At 41.8% G+C, this 13292-nt stretch overlaps 1 protein-coding gene across 2 annotated transcripts in view; it reads left to right on the forward strand.

Moving 5' to 3' along the window:
- Positions 1-905: 905 nt before the first annotated feature.
- The window catches only part of znf827 (zinc finger protein 827), a 69998-nt gene continuing 57611 nt past the window's right edge, over positions 906-13292 (forward strand). The window contains exon 1 of one of the 2 annotated variants that reach the window (XM_074686412.1): positions 906-1337. In XM_074686412.1, the coding sequence (XP_074542513.1) occupies positions 1295-1337 (43 nt within the window). In that variant the 5' untranslated portion in view covers positions 906-1294. The remainder of the gene's footprint in view (positions 1338-13292) is intronic. The other variant, XM_074686403.1, reaches the window with a different exon arrangement.

The following is a 13292-nucleotide window of genomic DNA, read 5'->3' on the forward strand; positions in this document are numbered from 1 at the left end:
GGAGATGACTACATTGGGTTGGATAGTTGTTGGACGTTTTTCTGACACTGACACCTGTTAAAACCCCCACCTGATTTAATGCTGGTCCTCACACAATGTACCTTTTTCTACTGTTCTTTAAATAGACAAATTCTAGGTATAACACAGCAGGCAGTTTTAAATTAGCCAGACATGTATGAAGCCTGCATGTGGGAAATAGGGGTGGAAGGGAGTGATAAAAAACAACAATCTCAATAAAGGCATTTAAAAGATTTTCTGTTTCTTGGTGTGACTAAATCAGTAGGCAACACATTATGGTGAAATGAAAGAAACTTAAAACAAAAATCTTACAAAAAAAAAATCCTTTCTGAGTTGAAAATCTCTCTATTGTACTATTCATAGTAATACAGCGGGTGTAAAGCCAAAAGTTATCAGTTTTCCCAATAGCGTCAGAGTGCAGTTTAAGATTAAGCATTTTTAAAGGCATATTAAAAAAAATCAAGTCCCTAAGTTAAAATAATGCACCTTGAAATCATTTTCCTCATCCTTGTAAAGTTTAATACTTTTTAAAATTACAGAAGAAGAAGAATAAAAGGTTAGTATCTGTGTTTAAGTAAGCCAAGCATAGCCTTTCTTTATGTCAAAATTGACATAAGCCAGTCATGTTTGCATCTCTGTCATAAATTTTCTTTACGCTGTCACTTCTTTGTTAATTTTAATAAAATTAAATCATTTTCAACAGCGTAATTCGATTTTTTGACAATATCTCCGCTGATTTACAAACCTTTCTTTTTCTAATACATTTTCTTTTCAGCTCTACACCCTGAAAGCTTGGGGGCACCTTGTCCGTACGCTGCTCTCGGGGGCGAGCTCCTCGAATGTGTGCGTGCGCGTGAGTGAGAGCGTGTGTTGAGTGTGTGCGTGAGTCTGTGTGTGTATGTGTGTGTGCGAGGTAGAGAGAGAAAGAGAGAGGGAGGAAGAGAGAGAGCGTGTGAATGTGTGTATGTGTGTGAGTGAGCGTGCGTGCGCGTGTGTGGCTGCTCTGCTGTTGCTGCCCTTTGATCCCTGCATTAGTGTTAGTTAGGGGCTCGGAGACACACTTGCACCGAGAGCAGCCATAGTCAAGACACGGCAACAACAACAGCGGCACCTCCTCCGCCTGTGTTCCCATTCCCTAACAATACACTTTAAACCGAGCAAAGCCAGGTGCACGACCGAGTCCCTGCCATCACTGGCGCCTCCAGTCTCAATGGGAAAAACCTTTTTTCTTCTTATCCCTAAACAAGGACGAGAATGTGATTAAAAACGGGGGAAAATGCCAAGGAGGAAGCAGGAGCAACCAAAGCGCCTGCCTTCACGTAAGTCGCTCTCTCGATTTGTTCCATTTTAACGGCTCTCCGTGTGTTTTGCGCAGTAGTTTAGGGTTAAAGAGGTGAAACAGACAAAAGACACGGCGTAGGTTATTTCTCCCTTTTTAGGTCCGAGCGAGGCAGCCATGTTGTTGGCGATGGGTAACGTTAGCCCAGGCAGTGAGTAGATAAATGATACGTGGCTTTATTAAGAGTATAATCGATAGAGGTCCGAATCTGCTAAAGGTTGCGGTCAGTTGGCATATGTGTCGGTTGTGTGTGAGAAATAACGGCCAAGCGATGTCCGTAACGTGCTCGCCTCTCTGCTTGGTCGCTTTTCGGGTAGAAAGGGGAGGATCTGGGAGTCTGGCCGCAATAAAATGAAGGGTCAGTCGGATCAGACAAGCCAGAGTCTGGCTCCCCGTACCCTAGTGTTCCTAGTTAGCAATAGCGCTATCTAGCAACGCTTGGTAAACTTCATTTCCTCAGCTTTATACATCTAACTTTCGCCTCATAGTTTGGCTTTCCTTATCTCGGAACTGGATTTGTTCGCGCTTGTTTGTCAGCGACTTTAAAAAGTGTGTTTCCCCCCCTCCAAGACAATGTAGTTTCTCTCTACCCCTCCCAGTCTGCATGCAGGCTGTGTCAGAGCCATGGTCGGTCACCTGAAGTTCAGGGTTTTCCCCCCCTTCCCTTTGCAGCCATTCATTGCAGACAGACTACGATCAATAACGCGGTTAGAAGAGAGAAACGACAGTTCTGCTGCTCTATGATGCTTAAAACAACGATGTGCCACCGCGGAAACATATAGAAAAAGGCGTGATGTGGATTTCAGAAGGAGGCTGCTTTACTTTTGTACATTTGACCCACCGTGTCTTGGATGTTCGTATTGTGCCTTTATCAGTCCAGATAATGAAAAGCTGCGATAACACACTCCGTCCACTAGAGGATTGCTTTAGATGGTAGTGGGCAGTGACAGTTATTATTAAAGGAATGATCCCAAAGTGACATTTTTCCTGCTCTTGATTATTTCTGCTCAATACGTGCGTGAGCAAACAGCTCAATTAGTCATATTGGTATGCAAATGTAATGAATAATGGAGTGATTCATCTTTAAATTGACCACAATCCTGATACATTTATTTTATGACTCTTATCTTCTGCATTTCTCAAATGTCAGAGCATGCCAGCTGTTCAGCAGAGCCAGACATGATCAGAAAGACACTACATGTTGCCTCTTTTTACTCAGTTTACACATAGTTTCCATTTCAGGGGGCTCGAGGAAGCAAGCCCCTGCACCTGTCACCCTGGCACTCCTCAAGATCTTCACTTGTTACTCAAATTTAGCTTTTTTCATTTTTACATGTCATGGCTACTGACTTACTGTTGACCTATGCTTGAACTGGTGAAAATGCAGCACTTTGCTGGGAGGCTTGGAGGTGGAAAGTGGGTGACAGAAGTGAGCCTTTGTGTGTTTATGTGTGAGACTGAGTGACAGAGAGGTGTTTGGACAGTGAGCTCTACCTGACATGCTGCATAAGGAGTATGTTGCCCGCATGGTCACAATGCACAGTGCAGGGTCATGATACATAACCACACGTGACCCATTGCAGCCTTTTTCGAAACACTCTGCATACTGAGTTTGTTTTGAGAAGCTTGTCATCTGATTGTGTCAAACAAAATCTGTCTATCCTGGGTTACTGGGTATAAAATGTAACACCATGGAGTAGTTTTTCTAATGCCTGAAACAGGTTTGTCTCACCGTTTCTTGTCACATATCTGAAATTCATATAATTCATTTTAAATATTGTAGAAATAAATGTATCCAGAATGTTGGTACAGAAAAGTCGCAGTAAGAGGGCAGTTCTGTACTTTGATACTGATACTACATTGTATCTTTCTTTTAGCTTTTGAAGTCTTTCTTTTGTACAGACTCAGTGTTTAAGGGGTTCTGATATGTCCCCTGTCCCCATTAGTTTATTGAATATATCAAATATAAGTCAGCTGTCTTTAAACATGGCAAAAAAGAGATTTTGTGTCTCTTTATTGCAGATATAAAACTGTTTTGGACTGATTTATTGTCAACTGTTTGGTTCTGGATTTATTGCACTGAGTGATGAATTTGAAGAAAAAAGTCAAAATCCTCTCGATCTAGTTGTGCATATTTTGCACCTGCGTGGTCCAAGGCAGAGTGTTTAAAACTTTTGGTTGCGCTTTACACAAGTCTTATGAAGAATTTATCCTTACTTTATCTGAATGACATTATCTAAAAAAATCAGGCACATTGAAAGCTATGTATGGTTTTTGGACAGTAAAAACAAGCTATATTGATTCCTTAAAATTAACCATCCTTTTTAGATATCCATAAGCACTCTTGGGTACATTTTGTGGACTTTTTTTTAAGAAGTTCTGCTTTTTATGGTATGAAACTCAATGATAGGCTTTTTGTGAAATGTTTGAAAGATTGGACCAGTTTCAGTATGTTATATGATGACAACACATTGTTTAATAATTGTGAGGGGCCGTTTGTTAGAACCCTTGAGCATCGTTCTGCTTTGAAAGTGTCAAAGCAGTTTCACCAAAATATAGTCCAGAAGTCCAAAATCCCCCTCATTTAGGCCAAAACAAGTCCATGTCAACCTTTCAATTAATCTCCTTTGTAATTGGTCTGCAACAAAAATACTCCTCACCCACGTATCTGAAACCATGTCCTCTTGTGTAGGCACTGCGCTGGAGTGCTGCTGTGCCTGAGCTGCTGGGGTTTAAATGAAAGCCTCCTCTGATTTAGGAGTTGTTTCCCTCCTCAGTCAACAAACTGTCACAGAAAAGTATGAATTTGTCAGAAGCTTTTTGCGCTTTGTTTTGGATCTTCCCACTCTAGAATGGAAGTGTCACCTCATGCCATTCGCTGTCAGTCTGTGTGTTTTCATTTTTCAGCCAACAACACCCCGGTGGTGTGCCAGCCAACAAGCACAATATCGAGCTTCAAATCTCTTCATCTGTGGTGAAAAAGGGCAAGCTAATACACTGGCTTTAATGCTGGAGGTGCTTTATCTTAGCACAGACCCAGATATATGGGCTGTGTAGCCCAGCGTGCACTGTCCTATTGTCTGTGGCACAGCTTGCCAGAGGAGACTATTCTTTAAGTGTGTGTGCACAGCACGCACATGTAAAAGTGAACACGCAACCTCTCTTCGTGTGTGTGTGTGTGAGTGAGTGCGTGTGTGTGGGTACATAAGCCGGCCATGGAGGTCACAGTACAGTATGGCGCCTTCACTCTGACAAGTAAACATGACCTTTGGTGCCACAATGAAAACTGCCATTCTTTATGACCTTGCAGTGTGTTATTGTTAGTGTAATTTTGCAGCCTTAATACTCTTACTTAAAAGTTTGAGTCGGTGAAAGTGAATATTAGGTCTAGCATTGTTTTGAATCAGTCAAAATCAGCTTAAATTAGCCTGTTTTGTCAAAAATATATGCTTTAGTGGATATTATAAATTGACCAAACATCCCTGCAACATTTTCCTACCGACTGCATCTAAAGCTTTTTAAGCCAAGTGGATGAGTAAGTTAAAAAAATAGACCGAATGAGAGCCCTTGTCGTAAAGAGCACAACCTTAAGTGTATTTGGAGGAATGCTTGTATTGTGCTCCCTTAACCCTCCATTATCTATATTTGACAACGCACACATTTTTAGCATTTCTAGACTGATTCCTTCTCCTCATCATCAGCCCATATTGGACTAACTGACTCGGTGGCTCCCTACCTTACTGTAATGGCGGGTCACTGGCTCCCTTCCACTTGCTATGATTATAATGACCTTGGTGGGGCTGGGGCCTGAAAACATTGGTTTAAGGGGAAAGGAAAATAAGAGGAGGTTTCCATTTCGCTCTTGGCATAAAAATTTGTGGAGAATTTCTGCCAAGAACCCCCCCCCCCACCTCACCTTACCTCAACAGCGCCACCACCACCATGTCCATGTCCCTCCCCCACCCACCCTTCATGTTGACGAGGCTTGGGTGCTCTGGCCGTGTCTGGAGAGTGGAGCTCAAGCGAGTAATGATACACAGGTTTTGACTTAGAAATGAACTAAAGGGCAGGGGGAAAGGTGCCTCAGTCACTGCTTACTTCACAGGGAGCATAGCAGGCTGCCTGTGAAGATTCATATTTATGGGCCTGACTGGACTCTGTCTTTCATGTTGAACTTGTTAGTAAATGACAACACAGTCTGAGCGTAATCAGTACTCCAGGTAAGGTATACTTGGTTTCAAAGAGATGGCTAAGTGTCAGACATTTAGTTTTAGATGCTGTAGAACCATTGGCAAGGCACATATCTAGCAGTGACAAATTACCATTTACTTGCTTCCAAGGTAGTCGAATAGGACGAAGAAAGAAAAAGTTCTATGATTCTGTTTACAACCCAAGAATAACTCATTAAACAAAAGTTTTTTTTAAATGATAGAAAAAAATTAATACACATTTTTTTGTGTGAGTGTTTGTGTATTCTTTAATCTGGGTTCTCTTGTCACCAAAGAGGGAGGCTGATGCCTGAAGTTGAAAAAAGAACATTTGCATAAATCCTTGTATGGTAGCAAGCTTTGAGAGAGTTGTAAGGCTGCTTTTGTCAAGTTTTGGTTAAGTTAAAATCTTGGGACCTGTTGAGTATGAATGGTTTTTTTATGATAAAACTCAGGGTCAAGCACCCTGTTCATCATCACATTGATAATTTTTTTTTTTTTTTTACAAAGTTATTACATGAGTCCCTGATTTTTTTGGCTTTAGCAGGTCTTTGCCACCCATCCAGGCACAAAACTCAGAGACCTTCCAACAAGGTGGCTTCAATCCTAAAACTAGCACAGAGAAGATAGAGTCAGAACCCATTGTTGAGATTTCCATTTTTAAGACTACCTTCAGAGATGTTTTACTCCAACTAACCTTCTTCTTTTGATTACTGTCAGTCTAAAAAAGAAACATTTCCACCATGTTCAGCTTTCGTAAAATCTGTTTTCTAGAATTTTGTAGTTTTAAAACTTGAGTCTCAACTGTCCTATGAACTTTGGTGCCTTGTTTGAGAGAAAAGATTTGACAGTGTCCTTGTTGAAGTTGTTGAAATTTTCTCACTAATTTTGGTGGATTGACTCATGTGTATCTTTTTTTAGGTATCTTTACAATAAGAGTCTCTAGTGCAAGTTTCTCTGTGTTGTTCAGGCTTTCCGTGGCTGCACAGTCATAACAAGAATAATGTTTAGAAGGCATTACTGATATAAATGTGGACAAAAACTTGCTCATTCACCTCAGTGTTCTTTAACAAATGTTTTTAAATATTGAATGACAGAGTTTGCAGGTAATAGCTATTGTTCGCAGAACTAGAAGCACCAGTCTCTGGTCATCCCTGCAAGTGAACAGCCACTGGCCTGTGTTTGTTACACATCACTCCACTCCAGCTAACCTTCATATAACACAGCCTTCATACAACTTTATCTCCGTTTTCTAAATCAAAACTACGTCAATCCACGCCGCTTGTTGTGTGCTGTGCTATGAGATGCCATCTGTTATCTGTGCTTGTTTACAACCCGATGGATAGTAGTCATTATCGACCTATAGCTCACACCAGTGGCAAGAGGCAGCTCAGACACAGCATATGCCCTTATTTCAGGCCTACATAACAAAAGTGTTAAGTACTTGTTTGATTTGAAGTCAACTTAATGCTCACATCCTTACTATGGCAGTTTCTCCTATAGTGCTGATTGACCCTTCTGTATATTTCCCCAAACTAAGGGATTTTTAAACAATCAACCCCCACCCACTTGTAGTCTCTTGCTTATCTTTTTAGGGTTGCAGGGGCCTGAAGCCAAACTGTCAAACAAAACACACAAAAAACAAAGTAATTTGACCTTAATAAGAGTCAAATCTCATGTCCTTGTTTTCCCTCTTAACCCAAAACATGTGTAACCTTCACCAGATAGCTGAGGGTACATGTGGAATCTTGCAAACTGTTGCACACTGCAACAGTTTCTCTTGTCTTGTGAACTGCAAATTTTCTTGATAAGAAAATGATTGGGGTCACCAGAAAGAGTCTTAAGATTTTAATAAATTTGCTCTCAGTAACGTTTTGATTTGGTGTTAAGATGTGCATATTAATGGTACGTACCCAGTAAATACAAAACAATACTAGACCAGTGGAAGTGCCACAGTTTTTACTTATCTGATAACAAAACTATAAGAAATGTCCAAAAGAAAATATATGGTGTCCTCAGACTATTTTTGGTAAATACATCTGATTATCAACTCTCACTGTGTGCAATATAAAGTACATAGGTGTTTGACACTTAAAAGGTTTTATGAACAGAGAGCTGGATATGGGATCTAAATGCTTTGGATAAAGTGAGTTTCCTGTTGTCAAAGACAGTGAAACAAAAGTTGCAACTGCATTCGTTATTATTTTTATTTTGCTTAATTGTCCCTTTAAAGTTTTTAGTGTTTTAATGGTGGTTTTTGTTTAGCTGTAAATATTCTTGTGGTAAAGTCTGAAACTTTTTTTTTGATACATGGGAAATAAGTGTCATCTCAGTGAACCTCAGGTTAAAAAAAAACTTTTCAGAGCCTCATCCGGTCAGAGATTAAGAGCTTGCAAACCTCTTTTCCACTCTTTGATTTACTAGTTGTCTTAATAAATACACTTTTGCTCTGAAATGATAATTCCTTTTAAGTTGTAACATGGAAACTTTAATCAAAACTGTCAATTTTTGAAGTTTTCTCAGCAAAAACTCTGTAGTCCACGACCTGATTACACAAAACTAAATTTGGTTTAAGTAACTTGGATGGATGTTTTTTTCCCCTCGAATGGGGTAAGAGATGCCTCTGCCACATTAAATCAGGTATTGGTAGCCGTCCTGTACAGTACCTGCCTGTCTGACTGTTCTCAATCAGACCCCCTCTGTGTGGAATGGAAGTGCCTCAGCCTTGGTAACGATTTTTCCCGTGTTGACAAGTCACAACATGGAGATCTACAGCTCGGAGAGCAGCCCTTTGGCTACGTAGAGCCCTGCTTGCACTGAGTAATAGCAATCTCACAGGAGTAGCAGGCTTTCAGCTGGCAGCAGTTCATACGGAACAGCTCGCCGGTGCAGCTGGGAAAGACAGAGCAGAGAAGAGAGGAGAGGGAGAGAGGAGCTGCTGCTGGTGGTGGTGGTGGTGTTGGTGCTAGCAGTGGAGATGGAGGGAGGGAGGAAGTGGAGAGAGGAAGAGCTGTTAAGAGCTTTGGGCGGTTTCTCTGTTGTTGTACCACACAAGTGCATCCAGGCCCTGCAGGACAAGCCTTTAACAGGCATGAGGGATGGAGAGCATGAGAGGAGAGGAGGAGGCGGCGGCGGTGGAGGAGGAGGAGGTGGTGGTGGTCTGGGGAGCTGAAGCCGGCCAGTCGTGCCAGACGCCTGCTCTAAACAGGGATGTGATTTATTGTTGGACTTAGGTTTCACTCCTAGAAAGGCACTAAAATTACATTGTACAGATGTAAGGAGCTTCCTGAATTGTCTTAAAAGGAAGACAATCGCCTGAAGGCTGTAAGGGTATTTTAGAGTATGTGGTACATCTTTAACTTGTGTGGAATTTGTAAATTTGGCTTTTGATGCTTTAAAAACTGCTGTTACGGCTGCAGCATACTCTACATAAACTTTTTTAAAAGCTGCTTCTTTTAATCAGATTAATTCCTTATAGACAATTATTGAATGTGTATTCCGCTAGGGGGCTTCAGATGACTTTTGGCCACTGTGTTGATCTTTGTCCCCTTTGCTGAATGCACTCTGCACAGCGCGCTGCTATGAGATGACCTCACTTCCTGTGTGGGTAGAGGAGGGCAGAAGACCTCTCTCTCTCTCTCTCTTTCTCTCTCACACACACACACACACACATTCACACTTACAGATACACTCTCCCCAAGTACAGCCTGGCTGTAGCTGGCCTCCGAGTGCACGAGCCAAGCTAACCCCTTTCTCCTCTTGGTTGTACAAGTGTGTCCATGTTGCGCGTTTAGGCAGTCAAGAGCAAGGCACGGGCTAATGTCTCTAAGTAGCCGGGCTAACAGCTCTGTGTGTCTGCACCTTTTCGGGACGTAGGATCAGTTTTATAGGAAGATTAAAAGTACAGAGAGGGAGTCGCTGGCTGTTACAGACACAGGATAGTCGCACCATAAGGCAGTGACAGCTCTCCAGGGAAACAATATATCATCTCTGAAGAGGAGAATGGAAGTGTTTGGCAGCGGGACAAAAATCCTGAGGAGTTAAGATCATTGATGTGATGTCATCGCAGAGAAAGCCATTGTCAGTGCCGTGTGAGGGATATTTATGATGTTGAAAATGCAGGTGAGCGTCTTGACTAATACAGTGTCGCAAAGGAGGCTTCCCCATTTGCACAATATCACCATAGCATCTCCCAGAGCATAAAAAAGCACAATGTGACTCAGGTCTCATCCTTTCATTGTTTATCAAGGGCATTTGGTCAGTTCATTTTGCCCTTGTGATGCTAATGAGATTAGCTAATCACTGGATATTTCATTCTGAGTGATGAGCCTTGTAGTTTATGGTACCTTTAAGAACCATAACCATAAGTAGAAACAAATGAAGCAGAGGAAGCTAATGAATGAGTGGATATAGGTAGGGAGCTATTCTAAAAAGAACTAAATCAGATGGCTCGGCTCATGATTGCCCGTATGTTCCCAGTGCCCACGAGTGCTTTGAATGGGGGCCATGTTGGTTCAGATTGCCGTGTCATTAATCCCTCGTACTCTACAGGGGAGTGGTCAGCGGCAGATGTATTTGCACTTCCTCCAGAAGGTTTTCTAGATTAGCACAAATCCTCCCAGAAAAACCGTTTAAAAACCTCATTTGGCACGCACAGCCAGACTTTGTGCTCATAGCCGGCCAAAGACAGCCATCCCTCCCTCTACATCTCATTCTCTGTGACTCCCCTGATTTTTTTTTTATATCCCCACCTTGTGGTTCTCAGAGCTTAGCCCCGTGTCGATTTGGACAGGCCGGTGTAATTGTTTGGAAACTGGGTTCTGTCATTTGCATGTTGCAAGCAGCCACTTTGCCAGTTTCAGTGGTTTGACCTTGTTGTACCTGCCAGCCAGAAATGAGATCATCAGAGGAGTAGACGAGAAGCTGACATCTCTCCTCCACCTACCCGTGGCTTTAAGTGATGGTTGTCATAGCAATCATTATGCCACAGAACAGACTCAGTGGGTGAAGGATGGCTTTGAATGCGGCAGCCTCGGGTCACAACCTGGTTATGACAAAACGGATAGACCTATGAGGGTTGCAGTACACAGTCTGCACAGAGTAAACAGCCGCATACATTGCATGTCAGGTCTGTATAGATTTCAGGTGCAGATTAAAATTACTGAGGCAGTGTCTCCTTTTTATACCTTGGAGAAAGCATGGCAGGTATTGGTGTAACAGAGAGAGAAAGAGCGGCATGGGGCGAACAATGCCTCTCATTCCCATCAGCTGCCCTGGCCAGCATTTAACATGGAGATTGGAAACGGAATAAGCTCTCCCCCCTTTCTCCCTGGACCTGCATGTAAATGAGGTTAGCGGTTAGCATTTCCTGCTGTGCCACTGCAATTCTTCTCCCTTTTTTTTTTCAAAATAATGGCCTGAAAGTGCTCCCCCTTTTTTCCTGGGGTAGAGACCGGGACCAATGCTGATTAGTGTCCCTGTCCTAAGTGACAGGCTAAAATCCAAGCAGGCACTGTCTTGGGCGCCTCTGCCAAACAGACGTCAAACCAATGCCACCATAAAACAGCCCCCGCCTTCCCCTCAAGATTCCCTCTCTCTTGGGTCTTCCTTGCCTCTCTGCTCATTCTCTCTTGTTGTCAAGTCTGAGTGTTCTGATCGACACTGCTTCTATTGCACACTTCCCTTACATACATACACATATAGAATTACCTTTCTGTCTACCCCCACCTTTCTCCACCCGACCTCACTCTGTATCCCTGGACAGACTGGCTGCTATAGAGCCGAGTGTCCCTTTTGCCGGTGGGGTGATTTACAAACAATACATGGACGCTGTACACACTCCCACCTTCCACCCTCCTACTCTCTCTCACTTCTCTTCCACAGACACACAATCACCTCTGTGAGGAGCTTCAGTGTGCCAGAGAACTACACAGCAGGGTGATGGCCTGTTCTTTTTCACACTTGCTTCCAAAGAATGTACCCCGTCTCCTCAAGAATGCTCGCGCGACATCCACGTCTCTGTTGGATGAGGTTACTTTGTCAACCGGAAGGAAAATTGATGGGATCTGACTTGTGTGTCAGGTTGCTCATAATTAGTAGTTTTTAAAATCACTTGAAACGGTAATCTGAGCTGTATTTATGACAGGTTTTTCCTGATATTAAAGCAAATACGCAGGGGAGTTAGTTGAACAGTTGCAGGCGTATGCTAATTACTGTGTTTAATAAGAAGAAATTTGAAAAGTTGAAAAAGCACTAAAAATAAGACTGTTGTGATCCTGGTGTACCTGTAATAAACTGGCATCCTCAGGCTTATTTTTCTGTTACCAATCTGAAGGAAACATTTCATACATAAGAGACTTTAAAACAACCTCAGCAGCAAGCAAATATATGATTATGTCCACAAAAAGCAACTCAACTAAGCACATATGAGTAAGTCATTGTGGAAGAATATCATCTGTTGTTGTGAGCATTTAAGGTGTGTGTTGGAATGATAATATTTTTGGTTTTCACACATGTAAGACAATCACCATTTTTTTTAACCATATGCGGTGTTTTAAAGTGTGCTGCATGTGTTTGCCTGTATTCATTTTGACAAAGAAGGAAGCCACCCACATATGCCTATTCCTATGAGATACAACAGCTGAAGTCTTGATGACTATGAACAGCTCTTCCTCGTAGAATCGAGACATTGCTCTGTTGCTGTACATCATTTCGACACTCTCCTGGCAATAAGCCCCGTTTATCAAACAACCTCTGAATGAATCTTTTTCTGATAACTTGTTACACAAATAACCGTGCATGTGCATCATCAGCAGCAGCTATAAATGACCACCTAACTACGTTCTAAATTAATCCATCCATAAAAATAAATAAAATGCAAAATATTTCTCTTTAGTAATTGCTTTGTGAGAATGAGGGTCGGATATCCATAATTTGTTTTAATAAGCCTGCCATCCTAACTGCATCATTCTGAAAGCCTACTGCTTTTTCAAAAATGAAAGAATTGTGTTTTGGCTGCTCGCAGATAGACTTGGCAGCTGGCTTTTATCCACAATAGATGGAGTGTTATCTTCTGATTCATGATGCAAAATGACTACAAATTTTAGACAGACTATGTTTGTAGTGTATTGAAATGGAAGGAAAGTTGTGTTTGGTCTCCAGCCTACATGCAGGTTTAGGAATTAGGTTTTTATTCTGTCTGTCAATGGACAGTTAAGTAAATATTTTTAGAGCAACCATTAAACATTTGAACAAGAAATCCTTTGTTGAAACATAACTAATTATCAGTTGAGTGACCTTTTTAATTTTTATTGACATTATTGTTGCAGGAGTCAGAGCTCGTATTCCCAGCACCTTACCTTTAAGCCACCATGTCTTTTTTAAAACTCCATTCTTTCAGGATTTTATCCCTCTATCCAGAGAGGATAGGACAGTGGACAGCCAAAGAAACAGGAGGAGAGTGGAGAGTGACATGCACTAAAGAGGCTGCAGGTTAGATTCAAACCTGGGCCAACCGCCTCAGGGCTAGCCTCATGGGACCTGTAACCGAACCTCTAGGCAATGTCAGCTCCTAAAGACATCATATATTTAAATGATGCTCTACATGTACTCAAATTGCAATGTTCATTTGCAGTTATTGTATTTGTAAATGTACTGCCATATGAATGATAAAGATAAAGATAAGATAAAAAATACTTTATTAATCCCAGAAGGGAAATTCATTTGGT

Source organism: Halichoeres trimaculatus, unplaced genomic scaffold (genome assembly GCF_033239565.1).
Source record: "Halichoeres trimaculatus isolate MK-OKI-2021-1 unplaced genomic scaffold, fHalTri1.1 fHalTri1_scaffold_2, whole genome shotgun sequence".
Lineage (NCBI taxonomy): Eukaryota > Metazoa > Chordata > Actinopteri > Labriformes > Labridae > Halichoeres > Halichoeres trimaculatus.